The sequence below is a fragment of the Brachyistius frenatus genome, unplaced genomic scaffold, assembly GCF_029030835.1.
Source record: "Brachyistius frenatus isolate BFR_SWC_R1_liver_20210118 unplaced genomic scaffold, ASM2903083v1 Contig_13, whole genome shotgun sequence".
Lineage (NCBI taxonomy): Eukaryota > Metazoa > Chordata > Actinopteri > Embiotocidae > Brachyistius > Brachyistius frenatus.
The window spans coordinates 525001-540000 of record NW_027210612.1 but is presented as its reverse complement, the minus strand read 5'-3'; the positions used below and the strand labels follow the sequence as shown (position 1 = coordinate 540000).

Here is a 15000-nt window from a genome sequence, read left to right as displayed (position 1 = left end):
CAAATAAACACACAAACAAACTGCTGAAAACGAAACCTCTGTGGCGGATGTAATTGCAAAAAAACAAACTTTTCACGAAGTACATGCTGCTTCCCCTGACACGTCCGAATTGTGCAACTATCCGCCTCTAAACTGTTACTTGGACGCAGACTTAAATATAACTTTTAAAACTTGATCTCATATTACCTACTTTCAGACTTACAGTCACTGCTGCGAGCATCCTGCCATCATCTGAACACTTGTCAGAGTTGTACACGGCAGTAGGGCCGGGGCAACAAAAAAAACAACAACAACACTTCAGCTCTTCATGCTGCGTCTTTAATTTTCACTTTCCATTCGTTTTTTTTTTTTTTTAAGAGTACTGGAGTCAGAAATCAACACATAGATTTAATGTTCATCAATCTGCTTCAGTTCTGTATGCCCACTGGTGTCCCTGTCTGATGGCCAGCTAAGTGCCATTGGCTTAATTGCAACGCACTGTAAACTGTGAAAATATTGTGCCAGGTTTATCTTGTTATATCTCCGCTGTTATCATCCGGTTCAGGTCCAATTACAGCAGCCAGTCTGGAGCGACCGTGTGAAGTCTGCAGCATTTTCAAATGACCTGCAGCTGACTGAGCGTGAAGCAGATGCTCAGCACAGATAAGGTGAGCTGGCAGATAGACGCATCCAGCTGTTTAAAGACTAGAGAAATGCCTTGTTGTTTTCTGGTGACACATTCCTAATGCCAAACCTCACGCTCACGCGCGCACGCACACTCGCGCGCATACACAAATAGACGTAGACACGCGCGCACTTTTCATGGATGTTTCTTCGGTGAGAGATAATTCCCTGCCGCTGTCAGCTGCGCTTTCGTCTCCTCCGAAAGCTCCTTACACAAGCCAGAGCTCATCCTGAGTGTGAAGGAACACGCATACGACCCACACGTGTACGCGCACACACACACACACACACACACACACGCTCAAAAATAAGGGTGGAAGATTGCTCATAACTTTGCCAAAGTCTTGTCCGGCCTGTAAACAACCCAGTGATATGAATGGAACGATCTCAATAGCCTCTTTTCCTTAAGTACGCTTACGTTTCTACTTTTATCCACATGGACACACACACACACACACACACACACACACACACACACACACACACACACACACACACACACACACACACACACACACACTATACACAAATATAATACACATTCCGGCACCACAGCTCGTTCTTAAAGGGAATGGACTTAACCGACAGAAAGCACACACACAGTTCTCACATCCTCTTATATCGAAACAAGCACTGCCTTAGAGGTGGCCAGTCATTTGTGCTGCAGCCCGTGTGTGTGTGTGTGTGTGTGTGTGTGTGTGTGTGTGTGTGTGTGTGTGTGTGTGTGTGTGTGTGTGTGTGTGTGTGTGTGTGTGTGTGTGTGTGTGTGAGACCCTTTGCACAATGTGAAGCACAGTACAGTGTGACAAGGACATTTTTTACAATCATATATCCATATACTACAATATGTTGCAAAGGCTAAAACGTAATGCATGCTGTGTAGGAGAAGCGAGTGATGGAGCCTGAAGTGGTTTGGAACACACACACACACACACACACACACACACACACTTATGTACCCGTATTGTGTTGCGCCTGAGTGACTGGGCGAAGGCAGAGGAAGTGAGGTTGATGAGGTGGAACCTTCGCTCTTGTTCTCTGTTTCCCAGAGGATCGATACGGCAGTGCAACGGAGCTGGCCAGGCTTATTTCCAGCACCAGCGTTCGATCTCATGGACTTCAGAATTTCCGCACGTGATTGTTAATACGTCCGCGAGGGATCAGAGCTGTTGCGTTGTCGCATCTCATGGAGTTTCTCACGCGTTATACATGCCGTCTGTGAGTGCGCGATCCTGCAGATACTGCTTCAGGGAAACATCCACAATCCATAGCACCGCACCACTTTAAAAAAAAAAAAACAGGTCAAACAAAGTTCATATTTTATTATTAAACTGCTTATTAACATTTAAAATGACATCTGAAAGTCCTCATTATTCACAGAAGTGCCCCCAAATGTCTCGGTGTGTGGTAGCATAAATCCATCTTAAGATGTCGCCAAAACACGCCGTGCGCTCCGAAATGCATCTTCTCCTTCTGTTGACGTCCCCCGTGAACAATCCCGAGTAAATTTCCCCGCTTTGAAATATGACTTGAAGCCCCAGTTCTGCCCACGCCTCCACCGGACCTCCTCTGCTTCCCGTAAGCCTGTCTGATAGAGTGGATGAGCGACTTCCTCTCCTTGTATCCGTTGACCTATCACAACTCTTCCTGTAAATCTCCCCGGTGCCTCGGCCTCTCTCACCCGTCGACACCCTGCGAATCCATCCTCTCTATCTTAAAGCCCCTCAGCTGTCAGCAACGGCTGGTTCTCAGCTCATTGTCCACTCCGAGTCGGCTCCGTATCTCCACCTTTCAGTTCAGCTTAAAGTGATTTACTCTGCCGCAATTTTGTTTTTCTTTCCCTTTGCTCTTCGCACCTTCCTATCTGCGACACATCCCGGCTTCTGTCTGTATTACTACATTTCTCCATGTTCATCTGTCTCTCCTCATCACTTTCATCTCAGCCTTTTGCCATCTCTATATCCTTTATTTTTTTTCCCTCTCTCCTGCCTCTGTCTAAAACGTGACGCGCCTCTCTGTCTCTATGTCTCTCTGCGTCTGTCGTCTGATCTGTCTGTCGCTGTCGGTGGTGCACGCCGTCTCTCTCATGTCGATCAGACTTGCTTACTCCCTCGTTCTCTCTCATAAACACGACTCTTCCTGTGCGTCTGCCCTCTTTTCCGCTTTGGGACAGTAAATCTGACAGAAGGAGAGAGTTATGAGCCACCATCCCCCCCCCCCCCCCCCACCCCCGTGATTTACAGGCTCTGTGCGGTCATATTATTCAACTGAACGCTCGCACTTTTCAGGAGTTTAGCTGACTCACTCTCGAGCGAGTGAAGAGCTTGCATTAGGTGTTCAGTATGTTACTTAGTGGCATGTAACAGTTAATGGAATTTGACTTCTCCATACACAATACCAAAAAAAAAAAACATATTTTCCTCTCGGCAACAAAATCACTTTCCAAGTGTATTGCTACAGTTTCATACGATCATTCTCAAAAGTCATTATGGCGTTGTGCTGGGAACTTTCCAATGCGACAACTTACAAACTGCGAAAGCAAAACGTCGCCGTCTGTTAAGGAGAAAACACATCAGCCTCTGTGGAACGTCAAATACCTTTTCAGTTCTCACAGATTTTTTTCATTTAAATTTTTTTTTTCATTTTAAGCGTTAGCTTCTTTGTCAGCTCTCATACATGCTGGGAATTTTTGAACACATTATGTAAATGATTGAAGATTCAAACATTGTCCTGCTTTATCCTCCACAGCTGGTTGAAGAGCTGTGAGGCACCTTAATACTGCTCAGAATAAATTGCAGCCCATTTGTGTCACAAAAATCTGCGGAATGTATCTAAACAAAATTCAAGAACTCCGCTTTTGCTCGAAGGCCTGCATAATTTATATATTTATTTGCTAAACGTGGATCATAATACACATGCACAGCCACATTCACAGTTTATACCGTTCACCCAACCGTGCACTGATAAGTACAACTCTGTCCACCCTCATGGCAGCATAGCTCACAATTATGGACACCACTTAGTTCGCACTGTCTTACCTTCCTTCCACACAGACAGCTCGGCGGCATTGCCGCTGGTCGAACGCGGCGCTGCATGTGGCGTCCCAACCAGCTGCCCCCCAAAAGAGGGTTTTCAGATGGACTGACGACACTAAAATGCCCAAAACTCTGAACTGCGCGGCGATATGTTTGGGTCAAATAATTCTGCCTGGGTCAGGAAATGTGTTTAGAGCATTTGTTTGAAGGTAAATGTCTGTTGGGTGTGCCCAGCTGTCAGTACGCATCGGGGGGGTTATTGCAATGCCAGACTTACATCATGAAGCCTGACAGCCACTGGCAATAGAAGAGCACAAGATTCGTATATTTAAGCAACCACTTTTAAAAGAAACTAAATACTGCATGTCAAAAAAAAAAAATCCATCTCAGCAATTTAGTCAGTCTGTTACTAAATTCTACAATGCTCCTTTAAATAAAATAAAATGCCTTGTATTTTTGAAATAAAATATTGATCCCATTATCTATACATTTTACACGAGCACCCAGCTGGCGGATTTTTTTTTTCTTTCTTTGTTGATACTAACTACACAACCCGAGTACAGAAAAGTCCGTATGTACTCCATATATACCACTCGCTGTGTACTCTGTTTAGCAAACAGTGTGCGTGATGTTTCTCGTAATAAATTACATAAATCTTTACGTCTACTTTATCGTGATCAGTTGACATAATAATTTCGAATTCAGCCTCGGCTCCGAGTAAATCGACCCTATTATTCACTTTGCGTTTCTGTCTCCTCCTCCCCCACCCTCTCTCGCTGTTGTTTTTCCCTCACTACACCCACCACTCTCTAAGAGTTAACTTGTTTGCAGAAGTTTGGTGTATGCAGACCAGACAAGTTTATGCTCGAGGGTGGTTAAATATAGAAATTTTAGCTGCCTCAACTCTCTTGAAAAAAAAAGACAAAACAACAACAACAACAACAAAAAAAGAGAACGCTGCAACAATTATATCCTCAAGCACTCTTTTATCTGACAAATACCCTATTCACAGCCCACTTAATTACCATTACGTTACTTTAAATATGGAGAGACGCATACATGCGCAGAGACCCGCACCGCTACTCTGCCTACAACCTCCCTCGCAGCTATATCATGGTAAATGCATGAAATGTAACTGTTCCTCATCACAGCCTCTTCCTGCTGCTGGATGTAATTTCCCCCACAATGACTTTGATGACATTTTCTAGAATAAGCAATCAAAATGACCAAATCTCACTGCAGCTGTCATTTATTACAATGAGTAAATTCATTCCCATTGTACTGCTGCAGTCCGCTACATATTCCCTTACTGCAAATGTGCAATTTTAAAGCCCATATATTGTGCACATTTGATCAATACCGACTGTTTTGTGCGAGCGTTTCTGCCCAGCTGAACTATCAGCCTTCTCCCTGTGTCACTGTACATCATATGAGCAGATTGCAGTCAAAGCTGTGCAAATGCTTTGGCTGCATTCTCTTTGTCGTCAAAGTGATTGAGGTGGATCTAAACCTGCGCATTTTCGAAACGTTTAATCTGTTCAGACAGACGTGGCCAAACATACCTCTTCTGTACAAATCATATGCGTGTAAATATTTGATTTAAGCTTTGTTTCCATGTCCCCCCACCCCCTCCTCCATTTATTACCAGACCTAAATTCACTTTGCGAATAGATAGAGTCTGGCCACGCTCCACTGGGGATTGCTAAAGAAGTGGTTGTATTCTACTGGGCGAAGACCACCACGAGCTGTAAAGAACAGAGACCCTCTTCCAATGTGAAGAAGACGCCGTAACCACGTCTGTAAATTGCTGACTTTCTTTGATATTTGCTGCTTTGCCACAACTGTTTGTATGGCTTCGTCGCGCTCTGCCACCGATGTCGTTGCTGAAACAACGTTTGGAAACCAACGCTTGACTTTAACATCATTGCCGGTTGCTGATCGGAGTGGCTGAGCAAACCGTCACGCGAGCCGGGTTTCCAGACTGTGATCACAGTGAAGAATGAAACTTGATGCGTTCGATGCGTCATCTCTGTGGGACAGAACAGGAAAAGAATTGTGCTTTTGGAGCGTTTCGAATGCCCGCGCTCACGCGCGAAAAGTCTGCTGTCACACCGCTCGTCTTATTTCCGTCAATGTTGAGTGTAGACGGTGGAATATTGGCACAACAGTGATGGCGTCGGGACTGAAAATGGGCACCGGGAGTTGTTTTGTCCAATGTCGTGTACCAAAGTCGATGACAACCAATGCTGCGTCACGACACCCTGACGACATGTCGACCGCGAGAGAGAAGTTCACGTCCTGCCCACTCGCACTCCTCCGCACACCGCGCCAGTCGCTGCACGAGGTCGGCGTGGTTGCCAGATTGTTTCGGAAAGTTACGCTCTTGTCTGTCTTCGCGAGGATTTGATTAAACGATCTATGTCCTTCTAAAAGGTTAAGACGTCGTACTCACTTGTTCTGGTGCTTGGAGCCCTGGAGGTGTGCGTGGTACTGCTCGATGGAGTTGAGGACCACACTGCAGACGCTGCAAGAGTAACTGCTGCGCAGCCCTGCAGAGACACAGACGCAAAGTTAACGTCAGTTACTTTGAGTGCACTTTGGATAAATGTGGGGCCTAAAAATCCCCAAAAGCTGCCATCGTCATCATCATCTGGATCCCCCAGCATGCGGCAGTGAGGCCAACATGAACAACAATAAAAATCTGAACTGACACTAAGTAACAGTCTTATTTTTCAACTCTGCAGTGCAGGGTAATTTTCCTAATTAGAGTGCAACTGGAAAGAGATTTGATTAGACTAATCATTAGCAGAAAACCAGCTACATTTTTAGATCCTTAGATCAGTGCCTTCTTCCTTCTAGTGCGTGCGTGCGCGCGCGTGTGTGTGTGTGTGTGTGTGTGTGTGTGTGTGTGTGTGTGTGTGTGTGTGTGTGTGTGTGTGTGTGTGACGTTTTGAAACTTGAACTTCCAACTTGAGTTCAACTGAAAAATTAGGACACCAGGAATAAGAAAAGAACAGCGCAGTAGGTTGGGCGCGCACACCGAGTGCGGCTGCGCGCGCGCCCGTTTTTATTGCGTCGGTGAATGCATGCTTGAGATGGTGCGGCTCAGACACAGATGTTAACTAATTAGAGGGTTTGCAGGTGGTCGTGATGAACACCCAGAAATAGACGGATGAGGTCGGGGATGCTGACGGAGTGTGATGAAGAGGGATTTGAGGGCGGGGGAGGGGTTAGGTAGAAGGAACGAGCGAAGAAGAGCAACGTTTCCGGAGAAAACACGAGATCTGTATGAAAAGATGAAGGCGAAGGAGACGGATAATGAGTTACCACACTGCAGCAGTGATGTAAAATGCATGCTGGGGTTTAATGACCACAGGAGAAAACATCCCCATACGCAAAAAAACAACATCCTCTTCTGGATGTGGTAACTGCAGCGTGGCAGCGCCGATTTTTAGAGTTGTCTCTCTTTCGTGAGGGCAGAGGAAATGCCGTCTGCGTCGGTGGGGATAGGGCAATCAGCAACGTGGCATAATTGCCTGTGCTCTTTGTCAGAGATACAATGAAGTGCTATTTTGGTTTTCTCACATTCTGCACTCTGCAGAGCCGTCGCTGCGGAACTTTACGCCGACGAGAGATGATCAGCGCTGGCACTTCAGGGTTGTGTGACAAAACAGGCAAAAAATAATTCCTTGAAGCCTTTTCCCCTCGAGCTTGTCCACGCTCCCCCCCCCTTCTTTGTGCCTTGTTTTATAAAAAAAAAATTATCCACTGTGAGTGTAATTCTAGGTGTGTGCTGCAGCCAAAATTGAGTGTGCTCGCTTGTGTGTGTGTGTGTGTGTGTGTTTGCCCTTTTCTCTGTTGTCATTACTGTCCTTGAGATTTATGACTTGTCTGTGTATTCCATCACCTTTTGACCTTGTGTGGCAGTAATTGGTGAAGTATGTTTGGGGATGAAGTTGTAATACAGTTAGGAGTGGTGGGAGGTCATTTAAACTGGGCGAGAAAGGCATAATGTGGCATATCTACCCCCTGTTGCTTCGGGAGTCGCTTTTTTTCAGGGGTGATTAAGGACAAGCAGTCATTTACGAGAAAGCCACGACTAAATTAGTTGCCTGGAGTAAGCACTGTCTCGGCTTAAATGTTGATATTTTGCATCTATTAGGAGCTAATAACAAAGTCTGTGTGTGTGTGTGTGTGTGTGTGTGTGTGTGTGTGTGTGTGTGTGTGTGTGTGTGTGTGTGTGTGTGAGAAGGAGAGAGAGAAAAAAAAAAGAGATGGTATAAAATGTCATTACTTGTGTTCTCTCTAAATGGAAAGGCTTCTAATTGGTGAATTAAATGATTTGGAAAAGAAAAGAAAAGATAAGTCTGTTATTCTTCTCTCCTTTCTCTTCGATGTAATTCTATACTGCAGCCAGGATTACACAAAGAGGTCTATTCTCGTATGTACGATTAAGTGTGTTGCATGTGTGTGCTTGAGCACACACAAAAGGCAGCTTGCCCGCTTTTAGCCCGATTGATGTCACGTCCACGCAGCCTGGCCGCGCCGATGTACAGTATGCTGCCGTTCCTGTCAGTGCCAGTCTTTTTGAACGCACACACACACACACACACACACACACACACACACACACACACACACACACACACACACACACACACACACACACACACACACACACACACACACAGATACTGTGATTTGGTTAATAAAGCCTTTGTGGCATAAAACCACGCTGTGCCCTAATCCATGTTAATTACATGCAGGGAAAGTGTTTGCACGATGCAAGTGACGGCATGCAGCTCAGGGTTGCGAATGTGGTCGTGGTTGTGTTTTTTTTTTTTTTTTTTTTGTGAGCATGAGCGGTATTTATGAGGGTGTTCTAAACCTTGTTAATGACACGAGAAGATATGCCAGGAAGAGAGAAAAGAGGGGGTGAGATGAGCTGAGGCAGTGGGTGTGGAGCTGTTTGTGGCTGTCATTTAATGTACAGAGCCTTCTGGCATCGCTGGCACCCCTCGTATGGAGATGCCTAAATGCCTGTCGACAAAGTAGTGAGCCCCATTTCGTGCTCCGAAAATTCAGTTCGTTTCAAGAGCTTTGTTGCGGAGGAATTTAACATCCTTCTGCAGTTTGAGGGTGATATATTTTAACTTCAGTTTTTACTCTTTGCTTCAGCTCGAGCCACATTAATGACCCGTTTGGAGCATGATATTTGTGGGTTGTTCCATTAGGATGCTCTGCCAAGCTCTAACTGCAGCTCCTTTTTACTTGTAAGTCTCACAGGGATTTCAGGTAGTGCTCAGCACTGACAACTGTGAAATCTAATGTTGCGTGAACACTGTTGGTTAAATAGTGGGATGATTTTAGGAGTCAGAGGGAGGGAATGAGTCTACATACCACCACTGAACATCAAGTTACATAGAAGAGGAAATCTCTACCCTGAATTGATCCCTATGTGGCAGACTGCATGTGAGAATCTCACTGGAAGGTATTCATCTGCAATTTTATTCATGGTGCTGTCAGGATATTAGTTTATTGAGCTTTCACTAGCCCAGAGCTTTTTGTGCTGCGGTACACCCGTACTTTACCAAGGGCTTCACAAGATTAAAAATGAACTGAATCCAAATGGAAGCCCATTGAGATGCAATCAAAACCAACAGTCTGCAGTAGAGTCTTGACAATGTGTCTCACAGGAATATCGCACAAATACCATTGCAGACAGGGTTTGAGCACTGGGTGATAGTCAGAGGGAATCCAAGTGGAATTTTACCAACAAACTTTGAAGAACTTGGAGAGAGAGTAATTAGTTTTGCAGGCAATGTGACAGTAATTGGAAAGACCATCTGTTTTAGACAAAAAGAATTACCATACACTGGAAACTAGCTTTTTGAACTTTTGCTTTTAAATTAAATGACCAGATTCTTTGATTTTTTTATTTTTTTTTCAGTTCACACTGCAGCTCATTAGTTTGTGTTGTTTATTCTTCATGTCACTCTAACCAACTAATAATGTTGGGTAGCTTATAAGGATGTATGAACTTAATAGGTTTTGGCCATAGACAGTCATCGTCTCTAGGTCTGAAAAATGAAGACAATACGGAAGTGTCTTTAAGTGCATTACCACTGAGGGCCACTAGGGGCTGCCCAGAAAACCTCTGCCTCCACATGATCTGTGGTTTCTGGTGGTCTTTCTGAAAATTATTTCATAATTGATTAGATATTAGGCCTCAAAGAGAGGTATATTTGGGGGTGTGCCTGGTTTGATTGACAGGCCCGGGGTGCAGTCAGCTTTCAGGTGTAGGCGAGCGGGCGTGTCCTTGGGTTCTCGGTCAGATTCAGCACGTTTCAGCGCCTAAATGTGGTCACTTCTGGTTCCAAAAAAAACAACCCAAGATGGCGACAGTCAAAGTGCCAAACTCGAGGCTTCAAATCGGCTGATGGGGTGATGTCACAGTGTATGTTTGGGGAACCACAACTTTTCAATAAACCTTTTCAATGCCTAGTTTAGTAAATATAAATTTTATTTGGCGAAATATATCAAACTACCCGTTTAATCATTCTTAAGGAATTGATTTATTTGCCATGTGGGGGCAGCAGAAACTAGCTGTAAACACAACAGACACATTATCATCTTAACTATTGTCAGCCTGGAGCTAGAATGACAAGCATGTTAGCTAACAGTTGCTTATTTACACCTCCAGCAGAAATCCCTGCAACAGTGCTTTCAGATGACCATTTCCGATAATGTGATGAATTTAAGTCCAGTATTCTTGTCATTTAGCTTCATTTTCTGTCTCCGCTAACTCCTGAGGGAACTACCGGGCTCTTAGCTGCTCAATGTTCACTACAATCACCTGGGAGCTGCTGACTTTGTCTAATGTTGTTCGATGCCAGACAAGTAGTTGGTTTATCACAGTTCTAGATGAAAACAGCTGCCTGCTACCGTTGGTGCTGGAAAGAACATTGATGAAGGAGGTGAGACTAAAGCACAAGCCCTTGATGTTACAGGTTGTTAGACTAAAACAATGAGCTGAAGAATGCTTCAATGCTCCAGAGAGCTCAGAAGAGTCAAGGTGATAATTCTCTCTTGGTTCTTCAGTACGAGTCACCCCTTCACCCTTCATTCAGCTCTAAATAAGACCTTTGTGAATAGTTAGTTATAGTTTCATAGTATATTTTCATATTCATGTCAAAGAATACATAAATAAGCTTTAAAATGTTCTGCTATATTCAACGTTTGGCAGTCTTTTTGTTTAGTTTTTTTTTGTGTAAAACTTAACACAGAAAGTGTTGATACCCACGACTAGTATGCATATGAATCGGCAACGTCTGAATGGCATCATGTTTGTGGTCATGTATGCAAGTTCGATGTGTGACCCAGTGAGTGCTGTCTCATGAGAGCGGAGGTCAGCTTTGTCTTACAACTCAGACACACTCATCAATTACACACAATTTTCTCTCTGCTTTAGTACTCCACCCTCTCTCGGGTCCACGCACACGCACGCACGCACGCACACACACACACACACACACACACACACACACACACACACACACACACACACACACACACACACACACACACACACACACACACACACACACACACACACCCCCCAGCCCTAGACGCTTATGTCACTGCTTCTAATTCTCCAGTCTCCAGAGAGCAGAGACAATGCGCTGCCTTTGTCTTGTGGGGTTTCAACCCCTGTAGTGATTTATGTAAAGACACAGGCGAGTCAGCCGGGCTCCATCCCTCGTCTGCAGCCGCCCCCCACTGCAACTCCCTCGTCCACTCCGTAATCCATCGCCAAGGTTTTTTTTTCTGGCACCTAGCCGAGGAAAATCACGACTTTCTCCCCTGTGCCCCGTCTGTGCAATTACACCAGAAAAATCCAAGAGTAAGAAACGGTGTCCATATATATGCCATGGGGATTTTGTGATATGTTTTGGTGGTGGGCTGGAGGGGGCAGATAAAACAGAATGTGCAAGTGTAAGTAAAGGTCAGTATCATCAATCGGAGACGACCAGAAACTACAGTAGGCAGATGTTGTGGCTGTAGTTGAGAGAGAGCGAGAGAGAGAGCGCGAGAGAGAGAGAGAGAGAGGGTGTGTAAATAATTCACCTGTGCCTTGTGGGGAGCTAATGAGGATGACAGATGAGAGATGACGACAGATTGGAGCCCCTAGTGGTGTTCACACACACACACACACACACACACACACACACACACACACACACACACACACACACACACACACACACACACACACACACACACACACACACACACACACACACACACACACACATTTATACACAAAACAAACAGACAAGACAGTATAGCAGCAGGAAGAGGGTGGTAAAAGGATAAAAAAAGACCGTAAAGAGAAAACAGATTCGCAAAGGGAAAAAGGGGGACAAAAGGACAGGGATGAATCTATGCCTGGCTGAGACTGAATCCATCATGTCTCCTCTTCCTCCTCTTCCTCCTCCTCCTCCTCCTCTGTGTCTCTCTTAGCTCAGCTGCCGCCTCGCGCTCGACCCTCCCTCTGAGATTACACTCGGCACACCTGTGACTTCACACCTGAAGTGGTGATAAAAGCCAATCAGATGTGAGAATCTTGCACCAATGGAAATGTGTCTTCCTGAAGAACAAATGAGCACAGACAATGGAGCCGAGCTTGTGATGAACAAAAGTGTGTCAGACTAAAGGAACTGGAACAAACACTTGATTGATGGCACATATAATAGATTGACTCAGCAGCATTAGAAATGTGCAAGAGCAAAAAGTAACAGCAAAAAAAAAAAAAAAAATCCCACTTTTGTATACATGCGTGTTCTATAATTTTCTGTAGTTACATGATGAAATTTGGAGTCCAAATGGATGGTTTGTGTCACGGCACCCGGAGCACGGAGCGAACGGCCCCGGCTTAGGCTCTCAGAGGATTTGCATGTGTTTGGCAGAGGCTGTGCGCCGTGTGGTGCGAGTGCGTCAAACCCGTGTGCGGTAGAGGTGCTTGGCGTGGCACTCGTGAGCGTGTTGAGCTGCATGCTGCTGTAGGATGATGTTAGATGATATCACTCATAGGAACCCAGGAAAGGCAAAGCAGTTTCAGTGCCACATACTATTCATAATTTCATGAGAATACCCTTCTGGCAGAAGTGTGTGTGTGTGTGTGTGTGTGTGTGTGTGTGTGTGTGAGAGAGAATCAGTAGTGTCCTCTTACTGCTATATTTGTGCATGGAAGTGTTTGTGTGGGAGGGGGAGAGTAAGATGCAGAATAGAAATTTGAACTCCGGTCTTGCCATGGTAACTGTAATTGTGTCTCGGTTTTACCAAGAGCTAATCATTTCAGTTGAACTGTTTACTTAAGTTTATGATTGACCCATTCACGTTTCATGTTTCAATCCTCAGCACAATACCCTGTTCAGCGGCCTGAGCCCTCCATGTGCATTAAGTCTTAAGTACGCTGTATGCTCTATGCCAGCGGAGGTCCCCTGACGTCACTGCAATGCTAGCGCTAACAAGTGTGAAAGCTCCGCTGAAACATGACCCGAGTGTGACCCCAGACAGCCGACATGGAAAGTCAGACAGAACGACTAACGTGTGTTGAAATTTCACTGCGATTCACAGTTGATTACACGGAGACAAAAGCGTGTGATGATGGGTGATCTGTGAAGATTACTGACCCAGTAAACACCTTCCACAGAGAACTTGCATGATTTCATATTTCATATTCATGAAGTTGATATACTCAGAGGGACGTAGTGTCTGGTGTGCGTGTCAAGAGTCAAATATTCAGGCTCCTACAGTTACAATAGCAACTTTTTGTTGGACCCACCCCACTTGTTAATGGCCCATCAAACCCCCACAGACATGTTTAGCCTCCAAGCTGAAGCTGATATCTCGAGGATGTCACTGGAGCGATTTCCTCAGACTTGACTGAGCTCCATCAGGAGCCACAGAGGACATTAATGGAGCTATTTTCACTTGCTGACGTATAAAAGTGCTGGCGTACCTGTCAGGTTCACCAAAGTCTATAAAATACATGATATTTCAATCTTACATGTGACTGATTATGATGACCCTCCTCTGGAACTCTAGTCTTCGTAAGTCAGCATCTAAATTTAAATATTATTATAGAAGAATATTCCAACCATATGTGGGACATTTTACTAGATATGTAAACTGTTGATCGAAGGCGGTGGGTCTCAACTGGTGGGTCATGACCCGTTTTGGGGGTTGCAGTGCCATTTTGTGCCACTGCACAATTGGTTTTAGATCAATTTGAGTGGGTCAAAAAGTTGAAAACATTTTTTTTACTTGCAATTTAATGACAGAGGAAGAAAGGGGTTCCTGACCATTAGAGAACAACTGATCTAAGGGACTGATTTAGTGAGGACACGTATGGCTCAAGGACGCAGCAGACTGTTTTTGTCCACATGTATATGATTGATGTAATGTTTGCAGTAACTTGTGGTGATAGTGCTAATTTTATCTGTGAATAACTGGTGTGGCTTACCCCAAGTGTAACATATGTGAAATGCGCACCACATTTCAGAAGTCCCACCCCACTTATCGTTTTTTCCTCGCATAAAGTTGAACACCCCTGCTACCCTTCATTTGCCACTTGTGTTGGGCTCGGGACCAAGAGGCTGACCTGTGCTCTCCGTGGCATCCAGACTGCCTGCTAGCTGCTCCAGGAGTCGTGCTCTGGCTGCGTTCCTGCGGTGCTTCTTGCCCTCGTAGTGCTGCTGGGCCATCAGGGGGTTGTTGAACCAGGCTCCACACAGGCAGCAGTACTTCCCGGCCTCTCTCCCACCGTTTCCGCTGACCACCGCCACGGGCCAGGGTAGGGCGGGGGGAGGAGGGGGGCATGCAGCGGGGTCTGTGGGCAGCGGGGTGGAAGGGGAAGAATCTGGAGGGGAGGAGGCAGCGAACAGACAGGAGTTAGAGAAAAAAAGGAGTGAGGGGGGACAGAGGTTGCAGAGGGGAGGATATTAACATGAATTCAAATGCAAATGAAGTTCGGATGCGAAAATTACATGAAATGAAAATATTTTCGTGAAATTACATTAACATGAAAATGGGATGCTTTCACATTCGCACCAATGCTCACACACACACACACACACACACACACACACACAGACATACTCTCACAAAGAGATGAAATCTCAAATACTTTGTGCTTGCATACTCACTCTGAACATTTGTACAACTGAGAGCAAAAGAGAAAATGGATTGCTGAAGGCCAAACTATGTTCTACCCATGTGGCCTAAAGTCATCTGCTCT

The 15000-nt window shown here is 45.1% G+C and overlaps 1 protein-coding gene across 1 annotated transcript in view; it reads right to left on the bottom strand.

Annotated features, from left to right (window-relative positions):
- Positions 1-15000, bottom strand: part of LOC138617572 (zinc finger matrin-type protein 4) — a 54162-nt gene that overhangs the window by 5883 nt on the left and 33279 nt on the right. Inside the window, exons 5-6 of the mRNA XM_069692673.1 lie at positions 14365-14622; positions 6151-6247 (exon numbers count right to left, since the gene is read on the bottom strand). Of these exons, the coding sequence (XP_069548774.1) occupies positions 6151-6247; positions 14365-14622 (355 nt within the window). The remainder of the gene's footprint in view (positions 1-6150; positions 6248-14364; positions 14623-15000) is intronic.